A 27,084-nucleotide genomic window follows, 5' to 3' on the forward strand; every position below is an offset into this window, starting at 1 on the left:
ACAAAGCATCTCGCGAAGCACCCACGAATTTTATGTAACCAATTAAAAAAGTTTCTGGCAGGAAAACACGCTACGGGATGCACTGCAATATATTGCTACGTTCTCATTCATGCCTTCGTGATCAATTCGATATCCCATTTGTTGTTATATATATATTTATATCATTTTCCATAAAACTATAAAGTCAGGTTTTGTTGATTCAAGATTTGAATCTGGGTCATGAAAGATGCGAGGGTCTCTTTTTCGCCAAACGTCTATAATCTGCCATATAAATGATGTTCAGCATTTTTATGTGCAACGTCGGCTTAGTTTAGTGTATTTAGCACTCCTATTAAAGAATGTAGATTATATTATATATCAATAAATAAAGACTTCTACATAAACCACTCTAAATTTCACCACTCCAAATAGTTATTTTGCAATTTGGGTAAGTGTTGTAAACTTTTAAATATCAAGTTTTTGTAATAGCCGACCTATTGAACTGTTACTCTCACCCCAATAACTAATGAGAAAATTACACTCACCTCCCTTGAGGTTTATTAAAATGACAAACACCTTCTCTAGTTTTAAAATTAACACTAACCAAACCTCCCTTATGTTCTAATGAAATAGACAAACACCTTCCTTCCTTATTAACACCGTTAACTTTCCATCAATTTTCTTTTTCAATCGGTTTTATGGATCCCTCAGTCGCCATAAAATAGAAAACAACCACCACCGATGACAGCGAACAACAAACCTCAATCATTGCTCACCATTTCGTCCTCTTTCCTTTCCATCAACAAGGTGGTCTTGTTCTTGTTCTTTGTTGACAAGGTATTTCTAGATCAACCTCTTTTGTCATTGCTTATCTCATGTAGAGAAAAGGACAAATATTTGAAGATGCTTTTCAATTTCAATATTATGTGAAGAATGCTCGCGTTACAAATCCTAACATGGATTTTGCTTGTCAACTTTTACAAGTGTCAGAAAAGAGTTGTAAATGTAAATTCAAGTGCAAATCCTAATGCTATGCCTTCAAGTCCTAATTATGTTCTTGGGATGTTATAAAATGGCTCCTTATTCACCTTATGGACCTCTTAATTTGGTGCCTAAAATGATGATAAGCCAATAAAACATTAAATGCAAAGCGTTTATTCTCGTGGTGCTTTCACTGTTCACGTTTCTTCTGCTACGTATGTTTGGATTGTAAAAATTGTAGTTTTGTTATGCAAGATCAGCAGCTACGTTGGTCGTTCATTATGAGAAAATAAATGCTTCAAATCATAACATATGTGTAAATGAAGAGCCAGTTGACTTTTTGGTTGCTCACTCTAAAAACAAACAATTTGACGGAGAATTAACGGTGTTGTTAATATAAAAGGAAGGTGTTTGTTTATTTGAATGAAACTTAAGGGGGGTTAGTGTTGGTTTTAAAACTAGAGGGGGTTTAACTGTCATTTTAATAAACATTAGGGGAGGTAAATGTAATTTTTCCTTAACAAATTGCAAGTTTGTCTTTTACATGAGTTGGTACCACTATCAAGATTGGTAGTCAAGTTCAGCTCCCACATAAGGTGGCGAGCATTACAATGAGTAGGTTCAACTCCTGGTTTTGAATCTCTCTTCTCACTTTTTCTTTGACTAAGAAACCAAGGAAAGATAAAAATCAAAGTGACTCTAAGAAAGCTTTCTTTTCCACAAGTTTTCATCCATCCATTTTATTTTAACTAACTTCGTAATTGCAGCTTTTGCTGTCGAAACTGAACAATATATGACCATTGGCAAGCCAAGTGATGGCTATTTGACCAAATTTATAAGTAACAAAACAAATATAAGGCCAAGTAAGTACGATAGCAAAGACGATTCTAAATGTTATATAAGTGCATCACAGTGCCGATAAAACACACCACATAAAAAACTCCAAAAAAACGAACTCCAAACAAACAGCTACTGTTGTAAACTCTAGGTTCTATTAGATGCTACAATTACTTATGCAGAGCACATAGGCAACTGTTTTCACCTACATCTGATGCTATGCAATACGGTTGAAATGTGCCATCTTCAAACCAGGTAGCACGCTTCTGCACAAGCTCGTTTAGAAAATCATCAAGCTTCTCAATAGTGACGTTTGGCATCACCACCACATGAGCGATGTTCCCCTTGCATGCTAACTGCCACTTGCGTATAAATTCTTCATCATGTGGTCGCTCAAATACAACCGTGCTGCTAAGCTCATTAAGCATTGCACCAATCCCAGCCTCGATAAGGCGGTCTTTGAAGTAGTGTGCATTCCGCAAGCATTTCTGTACTTCTTTCTGAAATCCTCTGTATCCTTTCCGGTTCAAGGTATACCAAAGGAATATGGGAGCATGGCCATTTCGACTGCCCATGATAGTCGCATCCCTAGAAGCAAGGTATTCCACATTCCTGGAAAGAGCATTAATATGCTCCAATCTTGTTATCTGCACACCACAAGGCATGGGGCACCCCACAAATTTGTGGCCAGAAACACTGACACTGCCAATAGGCTTCTTAAAAGTAACTTTTGGAGCCTGACAAAGCACACGATTTTTTTTATTAAATAAAATGTTATAAATATCAACTCTATCGCATATGAAATGGATACAAAATAACAGAATATGGCACAAACCAAGTAACTACAGGAATAGTTCTAATTTTCTAAAGCTAGCAGCCAAACAATCACATATCATCCAATATAGATGTATTGACAAAGAAGCAACAAACTTAATGTTGTCTATTTTTTAAATATAACCAGGTCAGAATAAAGACAAAATTCTCAGACTTAAATTGAAATAAGAGGAGCTGTTTCTTCTGAATGTAAATAGTCACCACAAGTCATGCTCATATTTGTATAAATTACGCTAATCAATAAGCATTAGAAAAGCAGCTCAACTATCATATATGAACAAAGTTTGATCATATAATAATTGGAATAAGGTCTACGAAGTATGACCTTATTGCTAAAGTGAAAATGCTAAAAATGCAGAACAAATGAGCCACTGTAAGATAGAAAGGGTATGCATGGAAGAACCAAAATGCAGTGCGCAAATATCAAATATGCAAACAACCAAAATAAATGGCAATGACACATCAGCATTCTCTATCAGAACATATAGAGATAGCAGATGGAGGTTTCAGCATTATATCTCACGTGTTATATGATTTATTCATGGTAACATTAGCACTTACGCGTTTCACAAAAGGCATCATGAGACCAAACAAAGCCCCATCAACATGGATGTAGAACCTGTCATGTGAAAATCCAGCTTCTTCGAGTTTCTGTATGACCAGATCAAGATCATCCACAGCTCCTTTCACAGTTGTACCTGTAAAATTTCAGTGCTATGAGCAAGAACCAAAAGAATGAAGATGAGGGGAGGCATGGGACTATTGGAGAGACAGTGTAGAGAAACTTACCTATGTTCACATTTATAATTGCTGGCTTGTCCTGGTGGCGAAGAAGTTTGGCCTTGAAATCATCACAATCAATCTCGCCAGAATTGAGAGTCTCAACCTTCTCACATTCCATTCTGTACATACGGGCAGCTTTAAAAATTGAATAATGCGACTCTCGTGAGGCATACAAAATCCCATCTGGTAACACCTCTCTCCTGCAAAAGTCATTTAAACCATATTTTAGGTTCTTTACAAACTTTCAAAATGCTGAAGCAGATAAATTTAGCTGAAACGAACCCAACTAAGATGCCATGGAGATTGCCTTCTGTGCCACAGTTTGTTATATAGCCCCAGTACTCATTTTTCTCCAGTTCCCACAATCTGGCAAACCAATCCAAAACACCAACTTCAAACTGCCGGGAGTGAACACCATAATTGCTTTCAATGAATGGATCTCCAAGGTTGTTTATGGAAAAGTGCTGAAGTTGAGAGAGTGCACCATAATCGAAATCCAAATTGTAGGGGTAGCCTGGAATAGATTTTTCATAAATTAAATGAGATGATAGGCTTAATTAACTACAGAGATTAGTTGAAGAAATGAGCTTCAACGGATACACAAACGACAACAACCGAGTCATATCTCACTAAGTACATGGATCAAATGCCACCATAATTTTCTACTCCCTCCGGTCCTATTTATAAGAGAAATTTGGGTCAACAAAAGTTAATGTATCTGGTTAAAAATTCAGTCCAGATACATTAAATTTTGTTGACCTAACTTTCTCTTATAAATAGGACCGGAGGGAGTATAATATAGCATATCCCTATCCAACTCATTAATTAATCTCTAGATCTTTCTCAGTGATTACACAAAATCCTAGTAAAATAAAGTTACTTCAAAAAATGGAAATGGAAATAAAAATCATTTAAATGCACTGTTAGAGATTTGTTAAATGATAAGTTCCAATTCCAAAAACATATGCAAGATTACAATTTTTTTTTTTAAATTCCCTCCAGTCTATAGAATGATCATATGGGTCTTTTCGAATGTTTTTTAGTTGTGTTGTACAAGAGAAATGATATTTGTACATCTACTTTCTCACATGCACAACCTTCAAAGGTGTCTTTTCGTGAATCAAAGCAACATCCAGTGAAATTGTAATAGCACCAACGCAGTTGCAAATTCATTCTGAACATAAGATAACATAATAAAACACTAGAGCAAAGTCTGGATGGAAAAAGGATTCAAATGATTTTCTTGGTGTCAACATGGAAAATATCAAAACTATATTTACTTTTTTTCCAGAATAAAATGAGGTGCTATTCACCTCCAGAATAAGCCATAATACTTAGTAATAAAAGAACAAATAATCTGATAGACTCTGGTTCATAGCCCATATGTTTGAGAAAGAATGAAAAAAACAAGATGATTTTATCAATGAGATCTTTCTTAGCCCTAGATCAATGACTAACCTGGTATCACTCCCCCTAAGACCAATTTCCAACCATACAATATACTACTTTACCCTGTCTTCCTAGTTCCTACATCTTAATATCCTATTTCTGACAAATTTTACAGAATTCTAATTAACAATGACAACTGTAACTCCCTTTATGTACAGAAAGTAACCCGTTGAGTTATCTAAAACTTAAGCTGCCATTTCCTACAGACACAATTGAGCTTACTTCCTAATCTGGGAATAAAGATTTGAAATAGAATGATCAAGGGAAATAAAGAACATGAATGGAATACCCCACCAAAATGGCTATGGGTCCATTTGCTGAAAAAATAATAACTCTTCATGTCAAAATCTCCAACAAATAAAAATTAAAAAAAAAAAAAAAAACAGGATTCTACGTGATGTTCATTCATTAAAAGCTTCTTCAGGGTGTACATGGTTAACCAAATCAAGTGAACCAAACCACTTTATAATTCGGTTTTGATAAACCAAACCAAACCGCTTGTCAGTTGTCACAAACCTTTTTCAGGGTGTTGCATTTGCTGTTGGTAGTGCAAATCTGGTTTGCACAATCCTATATTGCCTACGGTGTTGCGACTGTCTACTGTGATGCGTTGCTCGTTTGGTCTCTTTTGTGCGGGGGATTTTTTTTTAGGGCTTGTAATTGGCTCGTTAGAATGAACACGAATACTTAAGTTTTAATAAATATTTCCTACTAGTAAACACTATTTTCTTCTATGTCCAGAACTAGCACCTATAATACCCCCAGATACAACAATGACATAAATGTAATGCAATCAGCAAAGTAAAAGGATCAAGAGGGCAAGCATTGTCAAACCTAAATGATACTTTGTCCTTTCGGTTAAGGATTTTCTGTATCTGGCCAGCACACTTGCCATATGAGCATCACGATCGCCGGTAATTTCATCATCTGCTTCTGGCTCCGTGACTTCTAGACACGTGGTGTGAATATTTCTTCCCAGAACTATTTCTCTTTTCTCTTTTCCTCCATTGGTCTTTGCCTCCTCCTTGTCAATGCCATTGTCTGCAACTACAGGAGGCACTGGATCTTTGATGATGGCTGACACATCAAAATCATCAGGCAATAGTTCGACTGCTCCATTAGTGCTCAAACCATTGACCAAAACATCAGCACTTCCAACCATTTTGTTATCCACAACAGAGGAACAGCTGACAAAAATTGGATACCAAAATTAAGAGTAAATCATAAAAAATGGGAACCAAAATCAATTTTTTTTTAAAAGATACTAATGAATCCCAAAATGCCTGCAAAAAGAAAATGTTTCACTTCCACAAATATATAGAGCCTGTTTATTACAACATTTTCAAACAAAATAATCACTTATAAAAGTTTTCATCCGTTTGTTACATATTTTCATAAAATTGAGGAAAAAAATCTAGAAAATGCTTCAAACAAAAAACTAGTGATTTTTCTGAAAATCAGTTTTTGTTAACTGACTTTATTTTTTAAAAAGTGATTTTCATTTTGATAAATAAACACAAAATAACTTCTCTTTTCTTTTAAACCTCTAAATATTGACTATCAAAATCATTTTTTTCTAATCCGTGACAAACAAGGCCATAAAACCTAGCCATTCCTATCCATTGTGTTTAAGAAGAACATGATATAGAAACAATAAAATTTTTAGAAACTTTAATTAAAAAGTGCGCAAGCAGGCAAGAATACACAAAAGGAAGTGAAACAATACTTCACACAAGATCTACGTAAATCTCCTTTAAATTCATAATAACTTTAAGTATGTTCAAGTGCATGTTTGGTTCCACTTTTGAAGGATCCAAAATTGATTATAAAGGTGTAAAACAGATTTTGCCATGTTTGATTACTCTCGATTAGAACTAAGTTTGCCTCTACTTGAAGCTAGAAATCGCAGCTTCTGCTTCTATAATTGAAAGCTAGAAATTGTAGCTTTTGATTATAAAATTGATTTTTACAGTCAAGTTTATTGTTCAACTTGTATGTTTGGTTCCACTGTACCAAAAACTGATCATGTTTATAGCTACCAGTTAAACTAATTCTAAGTTCAAATAGAATCAAGTGTGCATGCAAAATCAATTATAATCTCTAGAATCAATTACATGCATATATTGTATCGAAACATAAAAATCAGATACAGATAATGAATTGATAATGAAAATGCAGGAAGAAGATAGAGATCTGAAAGAAACTTACAGAAGAATGAGATTGGGAATCGAAGAAAACAGTGGCAAAAGACGCGGAAACAGTGATACAATGAAATGTAATGAAATGGGGCAATCAGAGAGGGTTTCGGAAGTTACATTTTTGTTTATTTATAGTACTACAAAATACACAACAGTTTCCATCCGTTAGATTCTCTCACGCGCTTCGAATCAACACCGTTGCCCCACATACACGTGATTCTTTGTCACCCTTCTTGACGGACTCATTCCCAATGGCAATTACCAATTGGCTAAAGCCACGTCCCCTTATTACATTGAAATTTGTACCCAATACCTTTTTTATCGTCTATTAATTCAAGATTTTTTTTTTAAATAATAATAGCCGGAGCTCGCAAAATTTTTAAAGAGAAATGATATTTAAACAATCATTTTTTGATAATTTTTGTGACAAATTTATCTTCCATATTTATATTATGTTTTTACATTCTTTTTTAATTGTTTTTGTTTTTGTGTCAATACCTCATTTTTTTTGTAAAATTTTGGTTATCTCAAAAGATGTCATATAAATAAATGTTCAGATAACACATCACTTTTTTAAATGTAGACAAGTGTTGTATTTAGGGTTTGAACCTAGATCCCTATATATATCATGCATTGTTTTTATCAATTGATCTAAACTCATAAAGACACTTCAAGATTCTTTTTAATATTGCACATATGTTTTAAGCTCGTAGAGACACTAAAAAAGTGTTCCATGAGCTTAGCTCAGTTTGTAATATATGTAGAGACCAAAATTCGGATCATGAATATCTCATTTATTCATCTTAAGAGTCCCCACTCAAAAGAGATTTTTATCACATGTCACTTTAGCTTTTTATTATATTTTATTCAATGCATAAAAATATCTCCAATATTAAATTGAAAATGCTCACAATGATTAATTTGTATACATCGACAAAAAATTATTTTATATATGTGATTTATCAAATAACGTTATCAATTCTCTCAAACAATCAAATCACAACAATTGAATATATATAGAGGATTTTATAAACTAAAAAAAAAAAAAAATTATAATGTGATTTGATTTGATGCATAAAAAAGTTTATATCATCGGGTGAGTATAGAAATCAATTTCGTAAAAATAATAATTGTATTTTATTGCGGTGTCGTGTTCAAATAATAACATTATTACAATATAAAAACACTCTCAAGTATATGAAGGGTTCTCCTAGTAGTTACTAGGTTTGTTTTTTCCTATTCATTCACCAACTCATGTTAACCTTTCAATGATTTGAAGCTACCAATATTCTCTTATCTTAAATATAAAAAATAAAAATGATAAATTGTTGGTATAAAATATAAGCAAAATTCAACTATTATTACTCTTTTTAATACTGTTATTCTAAAAATACCCTTGATTTTTTCACATTTCCATTTCAGTTCCCAATTATAAGGCTTTCCCTCTAGAGTGTTTAGTTTCTCTCGACCAAACTTCAAGTCATGAAATGATTACAAATATTCATTTTCTCTCTTCTATGCTTATGTCTTGCTTGAATAAACAACTTAACTTGTAGCCTATGAGATAAACACATATCATGGCAGATGCTTATGTAATAAGCAATTTTTTTAAGCGTATTTAGAGAGCTTACGAAAATTTAATAAGTTGTTTTCACAAGTTCTTTTAAACTGTCTTATAAGTATCTATGTCAGTAGATAAATTCAAATAAGTCTATCTTAACTTAGCCATTAAAGATTCACAGGATTTATCCTTTCTCATTGTTAAAGACTCTTTTTAAGGAAGGAAAAAAAAAGACATGGATAGTTATCATGTTAAAGATGATTTATTTGAAAGTGAAGTAATTTCTCAACATGATGATGAGGTTACACTCAATGAGATTTAAGGTGGAGCATTTGAAGAAAAGTTTATGGACCGTTTTGATTCGGACAAAGTCTCTGATCAAACTATTATCAGATGAACGAATGTGACGAGAGTGGACTACCCCTTGAGCCCATAGAACCCACCTGACCATCACGCTGATTGGAGATCAAGAATAATCTTAGGAACCAACCCTTAAGGGAAATTAATCCCACCCAAGGTTCATACCAACACGGTGTAGACAAACCATTACCAAACACCTTCATAACGCTATTTGAGAACTAATCACTTAGCCTCAATCAAACTCCTTAGCACTGAGACGTCATTCCACCGGAGAGAACCCCATAAAGCCTTGAGAACACCCTACTAAATAAAAGAGGTGGCCTATAGTAGCATAAATAGACTTGGGTCTCCTTCCACAACCCAGTCTCTCTAGAGTTAATCTTCTGACGCCATTTTTCAAGCAGGGCCAAGTTAACCCACGTTTAACCCCTATATCATCGTGGCCTTCAGTTTACACATATCTTTCCAACTAATCCAAGGATATTTTCATATCCCCTTTAGACCCACCCCACATAAAGCGTTTTTAAAACCTAACAATCATTGTCTAGACCATAACAAACACTTTCATAAAAGAAAAAAAAGATGAGGATATAATTCAAGACATAACTAAGAAGAATAATCATACCATCCAAACTAACAAACATATAACTCCAACGACCAAACCTTTTAAAAATAAAATTAGTCACATGTTGTCAGGTCTGCTCCTTACGCGTGGTTAAATAAAACCAGTGGTTAAACGAGACTAATATAGAGATTTAGTTGATAGTATATTAGTAATGGTTAAATATATAAATCAACTTGACAATTTAATATAGTTAATGATCTTTTTTTTTTTTTGCGTAAACCAGACATCTCCACGCGTAATTGCAGAGATTAATCATTTAAGCCTTATGAAACCTAAATGGGTAGCAATTTAGCAAACTCTCTTTAAAGATTTTAATTAACGCTGCTGCATATTTAAAACTAAATTCAAACCAAAATCTTGCTTAAATTAAAAGAGATCTCCGCCATTAAAATATTCTTAATATCAACACCTTATTTTTCAAACCAAAATCTTGCTTAAATTAAAAGAGATCTCCGCCATTAAAATATTCTTAATATCAACACCTTATTTAAAAGAGTAATGATATTTTGACATCGATTTGATGACAACTTTGTTGACAACCTTGTTTTTCTCTCTTCTTATTGGTCAAAAACAATGGAGAGAGAAAAAGGAAGAGAGAGGATAACAATATCATGTGAGTATGAGAGAGAAAGTTGTCCAAAAATTATCAAAAAATGGTTGTCAAAATATCATTTCTCTATTTAAAAGCACCCACAAAGTCATAGAATAATTTAGTCATTTTTTGTGGTCACGATTGAGTTGTAATCAAGAAAATAGTTAAAAAGAGAAAAAGAAATGGAGAAAGGAAAAAGGAGAAATACTTAAACTCCAAAATACCACTCGCAATGATAGCGCGTAGAACTTGAATATTCCACTGTCCCACTCTGTCTCAAATCCCTAATTTCTGAAATCACCAAAACCCTAAAAATTCAATTTCCCAAATTGGAAGATTCCACTTCACCGGAGTTTCGCCGGAGATGGTGATCCTTGAACCGGAGAAACGAAAAGAGTCACAATCACAAAGCCCCGAGTCGTCGGAAAATCCTTCACATTCTGATCCGCAGAAGAAAACTAGGGATTTGCCGAACTTAACCGAATGCCATGCTTGTGGCTTCAAGATTGATGTTTGCACCGGTAAGAACAAACTTCAAACCCTTTATAGCGAATGGCGTGTAGTTCTTCTATGCAAAAAGTGTTTTTCTTGCGTTAAATCTTCCCAAATTTGTTCCTATTGCTTTTCTGAATCATCTTCTGATTCGCTTCGTTGCGTTAAATGCAAGCATTCTGTTCACAAAAATTGTTTCTTGAAGAACAAAAATGTTGCTCCTTGGTCATATTCTTGTGTGGGTTCTGAATTTTCTGTTTGTGTGGATTGTTGGGTTCCTAAGCATGTTGAAATTTCGAGAAGAAGAACAATAAGAAGTTTAAGAAAAGTGAGGAGTGGGGTGATTGTGAAAAGGGGCCGGGTTGATTTAGTGAAAGAGAGTTCTAGGGTTTTGAAAGGTGGGAATTTGATGAGGTCTATGGAGGATGTGGTTAAAGATGCTAACCATAAGGTGAAGAAGAAGGTTGAGGCGGCTGCTATGGCTAGAAGCGTGGCATCGAAGAAAGCTGTGGCGGCTAGAAGGGCTGTTGAGTTGGCAAACAAAACCTTGAATATAGTGGCAAACAAGGAAGAGGGTACTCTGAATTTGCATTCCAAAATGGATCCTGTTAAAGTTGTTAGCTGTTCATACTTAGCTTTTGACTTGCGTTTGAATAACTCGCCGAGGATTTCAAAAAGTTGCTGCTTGTTGAATACAAATAACTTGGATGCTCCGAAGAGGTGGACTTTTAGTGTTGATTCATCAGGCAAGACATCAAACTCAAGGAGTGCCAGTGGTTCATTACGATCCTTGGATAGCAACTCTTCAACTGATCTAAGTTGTCCATGCATAGGAAGGTGTGACATGATAACTAGCCCAAAAGATGGTGAATGCACTGCTGAATTGAAGGAAGGGGAGGGAAGTTGTTCTGATCGGCTGATAAACTTCAGTGGAGAAAATTCTGCATTGCATGGGGAAGAGCGGTCAGATCGTTATTTCTTCAAGTATGTTAGGAGGAAGTCTGATCGTTATTTCTTCAAGTACAGTAGGAGGAAGTCAGATCGCTACTTCTTCAAGTACAGTAGGAGGAAGTCAGATCGTTATTTCTTGAAGTATAGTAGGAGCAATCATTTAAAAGCAAATCTCGATAGTTAGCCTTGAATCAGCATTTGACTGTTTGGATTCCATTCAATCGTTCCACACAATTGAGAACAATATCCAATGCTTCATGTTAGTCACGTGATGCTTCTTTATGTTAATCAGCTCATCAAAGTTGCTATTTCAGAGAGCTGTCGTAAAATGGAATTGGTACATATAGTTTTCTCTTGTAATTGTCTGTAGTTAAAATTTGAAGCTGTCGTTATTCATATTGTTTGTTTTTATTTCTAACATCATATTTGCTCTTCTGCTTTTATGTTTAAACCTAAGGGAAAATGAACAAAGGCCTAATAAAGAATTTAAGTTATGTAGACTGGAAAAGGAATAATGATTAGAAAATGGTGTCAGTAATTCCATTAATGAAATGATAATCAATAAGATGCCTTCTTCTATAACACTGGAAGTAAAATTTCATATGCTCGATCACTGTTTAAAGGTATTTCACTGTATAAAATCATCATTCTGATTGAATAGCTTTATGATGTTCGGAAAGGTTTCAGTAGTTCTCTGTAATGTTGATTGCTCTTGTAATGTCACGTTTTCAACTTTAGATGTTTTCATTCTAATGGTTTTTACTTTTTACTGAATGTATGGTGGCATATAATGGTTTTTACTTTTTACTGAATGTATGGTGACGATAAGGCCAGACTTTTGGCTCTACAAAAAATGTAAAATGAATGCAGATAACACAAGGTATAGATGAAGCTAAAACTATTTTTGTTTTTGGGAGGGAAGGCAGGGTGTCTAGCAGATACAATTCCTGTCAGGTGCTGTATTTTTAACCTGTTTTATCTTGATTTGGTTCTTACATTATTAACATTGCTCTTGACTATTTCTCACAATCACTCAACATTTGTCTATACTTGAGTCTTAACGAATTGTTGTTGGGTTTCATTAACCTCTGAAAACTTGCGCTAAAATGTGAAGCTACTGATATTATAGACTTTTGTATCAAGTAGTTTCTTGCTTTAAGATCACTTATTTTGCAATTTATATTTTCATCGGATTCACTTACCTTAGGAAGTGACAAATTTAGAGAAAAGGTAAGGTTTGAGACATAGTTTTGTTTTGTTTTGTTTGCACGGGGAAGGGGGGATAGCTTACCTCTTTACATTTTAGAAGTGGTTTGATAGTTTATGAAACAAACTGATGATTTATCTTTAATCTTTTAAGATTTATCTCTACATCTCTACAACATATATTAAGGCGATACTTCTTTATCATACATCTCTACATATAATCTTTAACAGATATTTCATTTCATAAGTAAAACATGTATAAAATTTATTTGACCTAAACATATGGACGATCCCTTCCCCCCAAATTAGTACCACACTCATGAAGATTGAAGGGTCATGGATTGTGTTTTAGTAAAAATCATGTATTGAACAAAAGAAAGAATCTGGTTCAAATATCTAAATCTATCTACATCTACATATACATATAAGGGATAGGCTGATTTGGTTTGGCTTATTTTCTTACCAGTTTTGCCATAATCTCTTTTCATTTCTATTTTATCCTGGGCGGTTTTCATTCTCACATGTGCCCGCAACTTATTGGCAGTTTTTATTTTTATTACACCATGGCCATGATGATAACAGGACCTGTGATGCTATTCATTGTCAACCAAGGGAGGAATCCTAAACCAAAACAGAAGAGAATTGGCCGTGGTGAATGTTTAGCAGACTAAACGAGAGTTTGGGGTGACAAATTCTAAACTTATGGGGTTCTTACTTTCAGTACAAAAGTCTCAAAAAATAGGTGAATAATTTACAGTTTTATAAATCTTGGGGTATGTATATTTTGCATGGTTTATGTATGTAGTTGTTCTACGACAAAATGGCTGATAGTTATTATGTCTGCGCCTTCGTTCAAATAAAAGCTTAGTGAGACCATTAGTAGTTATCATTTGTGTCCCTCTGTCAAAATCCCACCACTCATCTTTTTTAGCACTTAAACTCTACACTGCACGGTCATTGTCCTCTCCCAAAAAATTGCAATTATCTGTGAAATTTATCTTAATCACATTAACATGTAGTTTTGTACACCGAGACAAATTGTGAAGTTGGAGAAACACATTAACATGTAGTAAACCTATCTTAGATATGCTGTAATTCACATTGTGAAGTTCCAGTTGGAGAAAGATACTTTCCTTTATTCGAATCATTGAATGCAGAACTTTATCCCTAATACTAATGCATTTCTGTATATGCTATATATAGTATATGTATGCTTTGAGTTTTGACACAAGAAAACTTTTGGAGAGCAAGATTTATTTTGGTGCTGATTATATGCATGCTTTGAGTTTTGACGCCTTCTATTTATCCTTGAGCTTTCATCAAAGGCACGTGATATCTTATTACGTAATTTGCATGTTAGCAAGAAAACTTTTGGAGAGCAAGAGTTTTTGACGCCAGTGAAAAGTCATACTCCTTAAGATGAATTCAAAATATACCGTGTACGAATAGGATGCAGGAGCATTGTAAAATGATGAAATTATCAAAGTATTTAATTCGTAGCAAGGAATTGAAGTTCAAAGGACCCACACTGTAACTTTCAACTTCGCAAGCATAGGTCTGTTTGGAAAAACACATTTTTAAGCTTATAACTTATATAGTTTATGTCTTATAAGTTTATTTGACTAAAAGAGATTAGTTTGATAACCGTTATTTTTCACAAATTTATATCTTATTTTTATTATAGTTTTTTGATAAGTTAATTCAAGTGAATTATTGTTTAAAGCTACATCTCAATTATAAGCAAAGAAATTACTATTTAGATTTATTAAATAAGAAATCTATTATAATAAAAATGACAATGGTGAAGCCTTTCCGCATATAATAATAACTAATTAATATTGATAAAATATATTAGGGTTAATTATGTTTTTAGTCCCTATAAAATAGCGACCTTGTAAGTTTAGTCCCTACTTAATTTTAATAGCATTTTTAGTCCCTATAAAAAAAATTTACTTATAATTTCAGTCCCTGCTAAAATAAAGTTTGATTAATTATCCTTAAACCTTAAATTTTTGAACGGTTTTTTTGAGACAAGATTAGAACACTATGAAAGGTTCGTTTACTAAAATTTAGAATTTTCTCACATGAAATGAATTAAATATGAATTTTTTAAAACGACAAAAGTTAAAGATAAAAAGTAATAAAATCTGGATGTAGAAATCAAATTTTGCAATAATTTTTTGCAATAATAAAAACTGCGTCAATACTGCACCGATACGCCGATACGGGAAAATTTCAAAAATCAAGATACGATACGGCTGAGATACGTTAATAAAAAATTATATAATTAGATGTACAATATAATTATAACCATTTTTTTAAGGGTTAATTATGTTTCTAGTCCCTATAAAATAGCGACCTTGTAAGTTTAGTCCCTACTTAATTTTAATAGCATTTTTAGTCCCTAATTTTGTTTTTCTGCACTGAGTATTAGTCCCTATTCAATTCAAATTTGTTTAATTTATGCTTAAACTCTTAAATTTTTGAACAATTTTTTGCAGACATGTTTAGAACATTACTAAAAGTTCGTCCGCAAAAAATTATCGCAAAATTTGATTTCTACATCCAGATTTTATTACTTTTTATCTTTAACTTTTGTCGTTTTAAAAAATTCATATTTAATTCATTTCATGTCAGAAAATTCTAAATTTTAGTAAACGAACCTTTCATAGTGTTCTAATCTTGTCTCAAAAAAATCGTTCAAAAATTTAAGAGTTTAAGGATAATTAATCAATCTTTGTTTTAGCAAGGACTAAAATTATAAGTAAATTTTTTTATAGGGACTAAAAATGCTATTAAAATTAAGTAGGGACTAAACTTACAAGGTCGCTATTTTATAGGGACTAGAAACATAATTAACCCTTTTTTTAATATGCAGATATACTAACAAACAAAAGAAACCAGTCATAAGCTCGTACCACATCAACATAAATATAAATAATATTGACGATTAAGAGAGTGATAATTAGTCAATTACATACACAATATATCCCAAAAAGAGCACCATAAGTGCTATACTATATCCAAAAGGAACATTGTTAGTGCTATACTACGTCGATTCAAAAAAGAAGCACTATCAAGATACGATACGGCTGAGATACATTAATAAAAAATTATATAATTAAATGTACAATATAATTATAACCATTTTTTTAATATGCAGATATACTAACAAACAAAAGAAACCAGTCATAGGCTCGTACCACATCAACATAAATATAAATAATATTGACGATTAAGAGAGTGATAATTAGTCAATTACATACGCAATATATCCCAAAAAGAGCACCATAAGTGCTATACTATATCCAAAAGGAACATTGTTAGTGCTATACTACGTCGATTCAAAAAAGAAGTTATTTTAGTTAACATTAATTGGGAATTATTGGGGCAAGTATAGGTGCAGGATAATTATCGGATACTTTCCTGATACGTATCGTGAAATATCGGGCAGGTATCAGTACAGAATACGCAGAGATACGACACATCATCCATTTTGAAGTATCGGGGCTTCATGAGCATGAGTGTGGCACGTGCGATATAGTAAGAGACCTAAGTAACTGACGATACGAGAGAGAGAAAGAGAGAGAGGCGGAATCTGAAACAGGCGCGCGCGACCGGAACAAGCTCAAGCTCAAGCTCAAGCTCAAGCTCAATTGCAGCATCCATCTACTCAGTACTCTTAGGTATTATTGTTCCAACATATTCATTCATTCATTCATTCATTCTTGTTCACTTCACTATTCATATGTTTCCGATTCAATTTTATTTTGTTTTGCTTTGTTTTGTTTTGATTCGTGTATGGAAATCATGGGTTTACTTTGATTTTGGTTCTTAAGTTGAGAATTGTAGGAAAGCTACTACCTTTGGGGTTCTTTAGTCATTTTTTTGGAATTTAGGGTTTTGGGTTTTGCAAAAATATCCATTTAGTTGTACACTTGGTTCTACTTAATTGTGCATTTGAGGTTAATTTGATTGGGTTTATTCATGTTGTTTATGTATATATGTGGGATGGGATTTGGATCTCTATAGCCATGGTCTTGGTTTTTGTTTTGATTCATGTACTAGAAATTATGGGGTTCTTGGGTTTACTTTGATTTTAGCCCTAATGTTGAGAATTGTAATAAAGGTGATGTATTTGGGTTCTATGATCATTTTAGGGATTTAGGGTATCAGTTGTGGTTCTACAAGACAGTGCTGTAACAACTAACAAACTCATTCTTTTAAGTAGTTCTCTTATGAGTTTGCACAGACATTTAAATTGTGTATTTGAGGTGAATTTGATTGGGTTTATTATTGTGGATGATTCTGTTCTTGTTTATATATGTGTGATGGGATTTGGATCCCCTATAGCGGATTTAAATATTCAAGGCTAATGCTAATTTTCCTTCAATTGTGTGTAGTTTCAAATGTCGGATACGGATGAGTTTCGTTGCTTCATTGGTGGCCTTGCATGGTCAACTTCTGATAGAAGATTAAAAGATGCATTTGAAAAGTACGGCAAGCTTGTTGAGGCAAAGGTAATTAATTTCATATTTTTAATGTATTTGCTATGTTTATTGTTTTTACCATCTTGTTACAATTTCATGTTTGTTTGTTGTTTTGCGTCATATATATGTATCCTGCTTTACTTTTGCCAACTTCTGTGATTTTTCTTTTATTCATTGATAACATTGGATGAAAAATGGAGTATGCATTGAACTTATTTCTTACAAAATTAGCATACCAAACATAGGATATTGGTGATGCCATGTTTGGATAGATAGTGTAGTTAAGCACTTATAGCATAAATGTTTTTGATATAAGTGCTTATGTATATGCTATTTTTTATAACATCAACTAAAATGAAGTCAACCTGTTTCATAGATGCTATAAGTTATTTTCATAAGCCATCCTAGAGAGCTTCTGGACATGACATAAGATGTTTTCATAAGCTGTCACAAACAGTCTCACAAGTGCTTATGCAGTAGATAATCTCAAATTAGTCAATTCAAACAGGCCCATAATAAAATTGGTTTTCTACTGAATTTATTTTGTAAGTGGTCATGTGACCATTGACCTTCCATGTATAATTGTATGCTTGGGATTTACTCCTTTCACTCTCATACAAATAACCCTTTCACTATATACATCCCCTGATCCCATTCCCATCACACATTTTCTTGCTAATAATCATTCATTGACATTTAAGGCGCTAAATATTTTGAGTTAGGTGGTGGTTGACAAATTCTCTGGGCGTTCCCGTGGTTTTGGGTTTGTCACATTTGATGACAAGGAAGCAATGGAAGAGGCTATTGAGGCTATGAATGGAATTGACTTGGATGGACGGACTATTACCGTTGATAAAGCCCAACCACAAGGATCTAGAGATGATGATGATCGTCACCGAGAACGTGGTCGTGACTCACGTGATCGCAATCGTAGCCGAGATTATGGAGGTAGTCGAGGGTCTAATGGCGGTGAATGCTTTAAGTGTGGTAAACCCGGTCATTTTGCAAGGGAGTGCCCTAGTGAAGGAGAAAGAGGAGGAAGGTATGGTGGCAGGGAAAGTAGATATAGTAGTGGCTATGGTCCTGATAGGAATGCAGATCGCTCTTATGGTGGGCGCGACAGGGATTCTGGTGGTCGTGACAGGGATGGTGGTGGTCGTGATAGGGATGGCGGTGGACGTGACAGAGATGGTGGTGGGCGTGACAGAGATGGTGGTGGGCGTGACAGGGATGGTGGTGGACGTGATAGGGATGGTGGTGGGCGTGACAGGGATCGTGATCGTGCGGGACCGTATGAGCGTCGTGGATCTGGAGGCCATCGTTGATACCTCTAGCTTCATTGAGGTACTTAACATGCATTGAGTTCTACTTTTTGCACATGTTTTTCATGGTTCTGATGAAACATTTATTGTGATTTTTGCAGTTTTGAATTGGAGGGTTTCTGTGCTGCTTCAACTTTTCTTTTGATGACAGTGTTCTTGGATTTTTTATGGATGTATGATATGATATCAATATTTTGATTTGCAATACTTGGAAAATATATCAAACTTTTTATGTTCATAACTGCCAATCGTTAGCTCTATTGAAATCTTGTGCATGTTTGAGTTACTGTCAAATATGATATTGAGCTCTATGCTATCTTTATTTACTGCTGGTTATCGTACATAGACATATTAGTTGCTGGATTTACAGCAGTGGGTTGTAAGTTGTGTGATTAGTGACTTGTGCATGAATGGTTACATAAGTTGCTGGATTTATTCATTGTGTTGTACGTAAGTTGTGTCATTCCATGCTTTTTCTGAATGACCAAAGAAGGTGTTCCAACTCTGGTGTTTGCTGAAGCCTTAAAACAAATATTTTTCTCATACTCCTACTTTCTTATTATCGAACATATATTTTCATAAAGAGGAGCCTACAAACAAATATTTACGGCACGTTTATACTTATAATAGTACAGGAGAGATACTATTTTTTATGTTAAAAAATAAAAAAAGGTTATGATATTTTTAATAGTCTGTACAGAAAGAAGAAGTTGTCCTATGGTTTAGTGAGGGAAAAGAATTCATATTTTTGTCTAGTTCATTGCTACATTTTTTGTCCAGTCCCATGATAAGTTTATAAATAAAATAAGATACAAAAAAGTTGTCCATTCTCGTGGTTTTTTAGTAAATCAAATGCACCAAGAGGTATATTTGATTCACAAACTTTGCTTTCTGGTAACTTGGAAGTTGAATCAAAGTCAATTCTTAATATTTGCAAAAAGTGACTAGCTTTATACCTCAACATGATACACTAGTTAGCAAGATATGCATGCAGTGGAGAATGTGTGAATGTGATAAGCATTCTGCTAAGAAATCTCATCATCCAACTGCCAAATTCATAAGAATCTTCCATTGAAGAACCTTATCTAATTTCCAGAGCGCAAACAATATTTAGAAGCATGTCGATATTCCAGTTGATCCACAAACCGTGGCTATCACGCTGCAAGGCGAACTCTGCTTCCATGACAACTTTTGTAGTTTAATTCATTTTTTCGAACAGAAGACTACTAATTAGGTTTGAATCACAGTATCATGCTATCTTTTAGCTCAGTCTAAGAATGTTAGTTCTTTCTTTTTATTTACTTCATAATCCCTTTAGTTTGCAGTGAGAGAGAGTACTTGGCTTTCCAGACAATGAGGTATTGAGATGAAAATTTATATCCTAATAAAGACATTGGTTTCTATGCTATGTATATTATTTTGTTTCTAATTAACTCCTTTTAAACCACCCATCCACATGTGTATTCCAATCAAGCATAGGAACCAACGATTCAAACAATTCGTATAAATTCCGGGATGTATTTTTTTGCTCTAACCAATTAGACAAAAGGAGGAGATAGCGGTCAACGCAATTGACTAGGATATTCTACTTGGATATGTAATATTAATATTTTAGACTCGATAGTATTTTATATATGTTACTTTTAATATTTGGAGACCATATTAATTTTCAGTGTTGTTTTTATTAAATTTTACATACATCTTTTTTTTAATTTACATAAGGTATCTGTTGTCAATGGATAACGTTTAGATTGTCTAATCAAGATCGACGGAACTATAATAAGATGATTAATTATAAAAATGAGTTTGTCATAGGACTGCAGAACCACTATCGACGTAGAAGTACAACTATGTGTATGTTTTTTCAAAGGACCCAAAGGCACCCTTGTAACAAACAATAATAAAATTCTCATAATCGATGTATTCTTGTAAAAGAAAAATTGTTCGCAGGAACTTCACGGGAGGCTTAAACATCGAGGGTGGTCTGGATCAACATATTGAACTAAGAGCAACCATACAAATAAATCTCATTTATTTACATTGTTACAATATAGTGGTTTGGCTATGAATATATTTTACGTGAAATCTCGAGTTCAAACCGGGTCACCACATTTCCACTTATGTGTGGTGGCCACAAGGTCAACAACAAAATAATAAAAAATAAGTGAATTTTATCTTCACTCAAAATTTAAGGCATTAAACATACGAGTTTTCTCACTTATATGTTGTTCAACATCTCCTAAAAAAATGATGTTCAACACATACTAAGACTTTTGACTCAAACTTGATACATCAACACCTTAAGAGGTCAAGTGAAATAAATTCTCTCCTTGTTATCTATTTTATTCACAAACCTGCAATGGTTTCTCTCGGTTATGTTGGCATATTTGGACTTAACATCAATAAATTGTACTTCAGAAAGGATATTTATCATGATGTAAGAGTAATTAAGAATCAAAGATATTTATGAAAAAGCCCCAAAATAATGTACATGCAACTATGCAAGTTGCAATGAATAATCAAGGCTCACACCACGCCAACACAAGAAGATACGCCTCCACCACAAAACTCTCTAACCATAAATAGTCATGAGGTGATGTTTACGCCTTTCTTTTTGAAGGCAAAGTTTGTAATTGTTGTAAGTCGAGGTGACAACTATTTTTTATCATAAATATAAGGCTTTGTCACTACTCACTAATAGATATCTAAAAGTGTATAAATACATACTTGTATCTACGTAGCTTTCACAAAATCACATGCATATTTCATGCAAAGTAGATGAGATCAATATGATTATTGAAGTGGTGAAGTAATATGGACTAGGACAGAGGAAAGCAAGATATATAATCACAACAAGACATTGGCCTTGTCCATACCAACTACATGAATATTTACTCAATTTGGGAAATTGATTGTGAAGGATTACTGTCAATTAATTAAATATTATGATAGAAGATTATAATATTCCAACAAATCACGTTATTTAAGATTTTGACAAATTTTCAGGATTCAAGTAATGTTGACATAAAATCTACCACTTTGTTTTATGTGTCTGATCCTGACCCCAACAAAATGGTCTTGGGTCTATAGGATGTGAATAGTGCTATGTTCCATTTATTCATTTAGGATTATGTTTATTAGAAATCATTTGAAGACCTATATGATTCAGTAGTAAATAAATACGTGGAATTGCAAAAAGACAAGGTGTGACACATTTGCACCTAATTGTAATAATTGCATTTGTAACTTGTATTATACATCCTCTAAAAAAATCTTGAATTATACATTATATAAAGTTTAATTGGTATTCACTAACCAGATAATCGTATGGATACATTTGGAGTTGATACAACAAAGTGTATTGCATGCAAATTGCAATGAATCGGAGTCTCACACACCACGCCAAACAAGAAGATATATATGCCTCCACCAAGAAGATACTCATGCGGTGATTGATGTTTATGTCTTTGTTATTAATATTGAAGCCAAATTAAGTTTGTAATTGTTGCAAGAAAATTAAAGAATTAACAACAATTTTTATCATAATGTAAAGCATTGTCACTATAGATTTTGGAATTAAACCAATATTCCTTACCATTAATTAAAGGGACAAAATATGAACTACCACATTGTAAATATTCTCATTTTCACATTAGAGAACATTTATTGACACGTCTTTGAAATTTGGATAACTACTTTGCTTTATTCCAAAAATGAACTTGAAGAAAAATCAGAAACTGTTATTGGTATACAGAAGTTGAAATGCGTGTGACTGATTTATGCACAAGTCTTTGATAAAATGGAGAAATGACAACAATGCAAGATTGACTAAAGAAAGAAAAATAGGTCAAGATTCATGCATTAGTTCTTGACACGTTGCTAACTTACTCTTCAAGGTGTCAATTTAAGGATATCTTCTAATTATTAAACTCATAACGTTAACTTGAAAAGAAAAAAAAAATCTATAGTAGGTATTGTGTTGTGTTCAATTATTGAGTTGCATCATCGTTTAGAAATAATATCACAATATTACATTAGACATAGGTTAATAGTGTGAATAACTTGTTAGTATCACATATCGGGTCGCGAGGAGAGTTAGAGGATCATATCTTTATTCAAAGAGCAATGCTATATCTCTAGAAAAATAACATCAAGAATTCTTCAAGAATAAAGAGTAGCCAATCACAGTGCACTATTTGCCACAATTCAAGGAGGTGTGGCTGAAAAATAGGAAGTGGACAAATAAATCATCCAATTAAAATTTGCCAACTGTGTCTTGAAAAATTCTTGAAGCTATTTTTCTTGAAAAGTAGCATTTTCCTTATTCAAAATTCAAAACTTTAAAGTATTCTATTCTTGAGTCATCTCATTTATAGTCACATAATTCATTTGAAATGTTGCGAACCATGAATTGATATGTGCGTATCGGTTCGCAGTATTTTTGAGAATTGGTTCGCATAAATTTTTCTCTAATTCGTGAAAACCAGCAAATCGGTGAACTGAGGCAAGTGGATGAAGATCCAAGAAAGAGTAAGAAAAGGCTGAGTAGGAGATAAGAAAACCTTCGATGGAGTAGATAAATTTTGCAGGAAAATATCTATGAAGCTCGGAGAAACCTAACGTCTCTTACAAAGTAACACCAATAAAAATGAACAAAAGAGGAAGAGAAGTGAGAATAAAAAAAGTTTTGGAAAGTAACATTAATTTGTTGCAGCTTACTACTATAATTTTTTTTTCACTATTAATTACTTTAATTAATTAAATATTAAGAGGTTTTCAGCATCAGAGCGCACAGTTGGAAAAACTCACATCGAGATGATACACTTTAATAAATATTTAGTGATTATTAATAAATTTTAAGTTTTGTTTAAAATTTATGGTAAAAAATATCTTTTTCTTCAAAATTTATAGCTTACTATACAAAATTAGGTAATGCTAGTACTATAAATCGACACATACCGAAGCTATATACCTGCATATATACCGATTTCTTCTCATGTCCGTGAACCCGTACTCATACCACATATCAACGTAAATTGCGAATCATGAGAATATGATCTGATATATATACTACTCAACATTCATTTTTTTCATCCAATACGAGACTTCTACCTCACATTTACTTATTGCATAATTCCATTTTTACTACATAATTCCATTTTGAAATTTACCCTTCACCTTTTCTTACTTTGTACCATTATTTAATTTCTGCTTCTGACAGACATATCTATTATATATATCTGTGTGCTGAGTGTTAGCAGATATACCATATTGTATTGTACTTGTAATTAGTGATGGCTTACTTTGTTTTTTTGTCTCTCTTATTCTTATTCTTAATCTTAATTGATGGTTCTAAGAGTCAGCTTCATGTTGGTTTCTACTCCAACACATGTCCTCAAGTAGAGTCCACTGTCCATGATGTTGTTAGAGAAGCTGTTCTTTCTGACAGAACCATGGCTGCTGTTCTTCTCAGGCTTCATTTTCATGACTGCTTTGTTGAGGTCTTTCTATATATATGGCTTGTGTTTAATTCTGTGTTTTAATTCTAACATTTTGTGACATGATTTTGATTGAGTTTTTCAGGGATGTGATGGTTCAATACTGATTAATGCTACTCAAAATCCAGAGAAGACTGCATCTCCACATGCAGGTGTTAGAGGATATGATGTGATAGAAAAAGCCAAGGCACAATTAGAAGCATCTTGTCCAGGAGTGGTTTCTTGTGCAGATATTGTTGCTTTGGCAGCAAGAGATGCAATTGTCATGGTCCTAATACCTAACTTACTCTAATACCACATTAGTCACAAATCTTTTCTTCTTCTTCTTCTTCAAGAAGTTTAATGCTTCTGCATTAACTGTTAAATCCTGTTTATGATTGAATAAGTGTGGAATGATGTTACATGCAGGCAAATGGACCTGCATATCAAGTTCCAACAGGGAGAAGAGATGGATTGGTTTCAGATAAATCTCTTGCAGATAATATGCCGGATGTCGATGATTCAATTCAGCAACTCAAGGCCAAGTTTCTGAACAAGGGTCTCACAGAAAAAGACCTTGTTCTTCTCAGTGGTACACACACTCTCTCTATCTCTCTCTTTTACTCTATAAAATATACTGACACGACACACGACATAGATAGACATGACATGATACATGTTGATACCGGTAATAATTTTAGAAAATGAATTAAGCAAACATAATCCTATACGTCGATGTTAGACACTAACACGTGTCTGACACTATATACGTCTTCAATTAGAAATGTCTGTTTCAGTGCTTCTAGACAAATACATGCATATTACATGCAGAGTAAATGAGATCATGGTTGTTGAAGTGGCAAAGTAATATGAACTAGAACAGGGCAAAAGCAAAATAAATAATCACAACAAGACATTGGCCATACCAACTACATGATTTACTCAATTTGGGAAATTGATAGAGAAGGGTTACTGTATATTAATTAAATATTATGATATAGGATTATAATATTCCAACCAATCACTTTTTTAAGATTTTGTCAATTTTTCAGGATTCAAGAAATGTTGACACAATATCTACCACTCTTTGTTTAATGAGCCTGTTACTGGCCCAATTAATAAAACAAAAGGATCTTGGGTCTCTAGGATTATGTTTTGGCACCTTCTTTTTCCATCCTATTGAGTTTCTCGTGCGTTTTATGTAATTTGGATTATAAAATTCGAACGGCATAAATACTCTATAAAATTCTTCCCATTTTATCATAACATTCTTTCTTCTTTGAACAAGTTTATCATCACATTCTTATTACTAGAGGATAACCTTTTTTCTGGATTTACAACCAACTTTCCTTTTGCACCATTTTAGAATTTTGTTCTCTTCTCAAACATTAATATTTCATCATTGTGTATCCTAAAGATAGCAAAGTGTATAGTTTTTAAACTCTTATAAAATAACTAAATCATGTAATTGATATGAGTGTTAAGAGATTCATAAATTTTTAAATAAGTGGTCAGAGATTCAATCTCTAACTTTAATGTATGAAAAAAATTTGATTGGAATGTGCGGATTTATTTTGTGCTTCCTACAAGTATTTTTGTGAAGAGTTAAGAGATAGTGAATATTTTGTATCTATAACATGATTAAAAAAAAAAAAAAAAAAAAACAATTCTATACTATTTGCATTTGTGACTTGTATTATATATTATATGGAGTTTCTCATATTCATCCAATCACATATTATATCAGAAAGGTCATGATAGTGAGATACTGAGATATGATTGATTGTACGTGTACATTTTTTTAACATTATACAACAATGTATATCAATTAAATTCTTGTACGGAAAAAAATGTATATCAATTAAATCTTATTATATGTATATTGTTTTTTTTTTTTTGGACGTATTATATGTATATTGTTAATTTCTAACTATAGTAATTGTTCACTGATCTGCCATAAACAAAAATTCAGCTGCACATACAATTGGAACCACAGCATGCTTCTTTATGAGAAAAAGACTATACGAATTTTTCCCATTTGGATCAGACCCAACTATTAACCTGAATTTCCTCCCAGAACTGAAAGCAAGGTGCCCTAAGGATGGAGATATCAACAAACGTTTAGCCATGGATGAAGGGAGTGATCTGAAATTTGACAAGAGTATATTGAAAAACATAAGGGAAGGTTTTGCTGTGTTAGCTTCTGATGCAAGACTTAATGATGACTTTGTAACAAAGAGTGTCATTGATTCCTACTTTAATCCTATAAATCCAACATTTGGACCTTCTTTTGAAAATGATTTTGTTCAGTCAATGGTAAAAATGGGACAAATTGGAGTAAAGACAGGTTCTGTTGGAAACATTAGGCGTGTGTGCTCAGCTTTTAATTGAAGTCAAATTGTGATTACATAAAATTGTTCACAAAATTCTTATTACTGGATTGTATATCAGAGTGGTTATATATATGTAATTGATGTTCACATATTAATCGTGATCTTATTTTTCTGATACAATTCTTGTTTAAATGTGATTTAATTTAAATTTATTTTTTGATTCATGCAAAACAATGTTAAAAGATTATAAACAGTATATAAAATAAAAAGGGATATATTAGCATTATTGATCCATAATTAGAATAGGAAGATTTAAATTGGTGAGGTGACCCATTGAAAAAGTCAAAGGGTGATGAGAAAATAGAAGATGAATATTTTTCCTACCAAATATAGCAAAGCCAAGAATGTCATAATTAATTAGAGTCAAATACTTTCTAAAGGGTAATGCATGTATCACTACATCTCCTTTGGTTCCCTTGTTTTCATGCTACAAAAACGGACCATGCTTAACTCAGGTTCTAATGCTTTTCCAATACAGGAACAACAGAAGAAGAAGAAAGGAAAGAGGGAACACAAGATAGATAGGGAAAAAAATTTCTATCTATCTTTTCATT

At 33.2% G+C, this 27,084-nt stretch overlaps 3 protein-coding genes and 1 pseudogene across 4 annotated transcripts; 3 read left to right on the forward strand and 1 right to left on the reverse strand.

Moving 5' to 3' along the window:
- Positions 1-1,828: 1,828 nt before the first annotated feature.
- LOC146943507 (serine decarboxylase-like) lies at positions 1,829-7,163 on the reverse strand. Its single transcript, XM_085741782.1, has 6 exons — positions 7,072-7,163; positions 5,698-6,050; positions 3,697-3,928; positions 3,421-3,614; positions 3,193-3,329; positions 1,829-2,534 (listed from the first exon to the last, which is right to left on the reverse strand). Exons 2-6 carry the CDS (start codon positions 6,023-6,025, stop codon positions 1,968-1,970), a joined length of 1,458 nt encoding a protein of 485 aa, XP_085597908.1. The 5' UTR covers positions 6,026-6,050; positions 7,072-7,163; the 3' UTR covers positions 1,829-1,967.
- A 3,447-nt stretch (positions 7,164-10,610) lies between these two features.
- Positions 10,611-12,002, forward strand: LOC146943508 (uncharacterized; annotated as a pseudogene).
- Positions 12,003-16,388: 4,386 nt separating this feature from the next.
- On the forward strand, positions 16,389-18,986 carry LOC146943509 (glycine-rich RNA-binding protein RZ1A-like). Its single transcript, XM_085741783.1, has 4 exons — positions 16,389-16,534; positions 17,252-17,368; positions 18,061-18,682; positions 18,762-18,986. Exons 2-3 carry the CDS (start codon positions 17,258-17,260, stop codon positions 18,661-18,663), a joined length of 714 nt encoding a protein of 237 aa, XP_085597909.1. The 5' UTR covers positions 16,389-16,534; positions 17,252-17,257; the 3' UTR covers positions 18,664-18,682; positions 18,762-18,986.
- Positions 18,987-23,923: 4,937 nt separating this feature from the next.
- LOC146943510 (peroxidase superfamily protein) lies at positions 23,924-26,650 on the forward strand. 2 transcript variants are annotated; one of them, XM_085741785.1, is made up of 4 exons: positions 23,924-24,161; positions 24,244-24,426; positions 24,567-24,729; positions 26,110-26,650. In XM_085741785.1, the coding sequence occupies exons 1-4, from the start codon at positions 23,955-23,957 to the stop codon at positions 26,526-26,528; spliced, it is 972 nt and encodes a 323-aa protein (XP_085597911.1). In that variant the 5' UTR covers positions 23,924-23,954; the 3' UTR covers positions 26,529-26,650. The 2 variants fall into 2 exon arrangements, with proteins under 2 accessions (XP_085597911.1, XP_085597912.1); XM_085741786.1 differs by having other exon boundaries at positions 26,215-26,650.
- The last annotated feature ends 434 nt before the right edge of the window (positions 26,651-27,084 follow it).

The sequence above is a fragment of the Medicago sativa genome, chromosome 2 (assembly GCF_051527215.1).
Source record: "Medicago sativa cultivar Bolivia chromosome 2, Bolivia_mono, whole genome shotgun sequence".
In the NCBI taxonomy this organism is placed as follows: domain Eukaryota; kingdom Viridiplantae; phylum Streptophyta; class Magnoliopsida; order Fabales; family Fabaceae; genus Medicago; species Medicago sativa.

Excerpts from the sequence above, each read along its gene's own strand:
- LOC146943509 (XM_085741783.1), top strand. The coding sequence starts at position 17,258 with ATGTCGGATACGGATGAGTTTCGTTGCTTCATTGGTGGCCTTGCATGG. Across the intron at positions 17,369-18,060 it reads GCAAGCTTGTTGAGGCAAAG|GTGGTGGTTGACAAATTCTC; the intron begins GTAATTAATTTC and ends ATTTTGAGTTAG.
- LOC146943510 (XM_085741785.1), top strand. The coding sequence starts at position 23,955 with ATGGCTTACTTTGTTTTTTTGTCTCTCTTATTCTTATTCTTAATCTTA. Across the intron at positions 24,427-24,566 it reads CAAGAGATGCAATTGTCATG|GCAAATGGACCTGCATATCA; the intron begins GTCCTAATACCT and ends TGTTACATGCAG. Across the intron at positions 24,730-26,109 it reads AGACCTTGTTCTTCTCAGTG|CTGCACATACAATTGGAACC; the intron begins GTACACACACTC and ends ACAAAAATTCAG.
- LOC146943507 (XM_085741782.1), bottom strand. The coding sequence starts at position 6,025 with ATGGTTGGAAGTGCTGATGTTTTGGTCAATGGTTTGAGCACTAATGGA. Across the intron at positions 3,330-3,420 it reads AATTATAAATGTGAACATAG|GTACAACTGTGAAAGGAGCT; the intron begins GTAAGTTTCTCT and ends GAAATTTTACAG. Across the intron at positions 2,535-3,192 it reads TGATGCCTTTTGTGAAACGC|GCTCCAAAAGTTACTTTTAA; the intron begins GTAAGTGCTAAT and ends GTGCTTTGTCAG.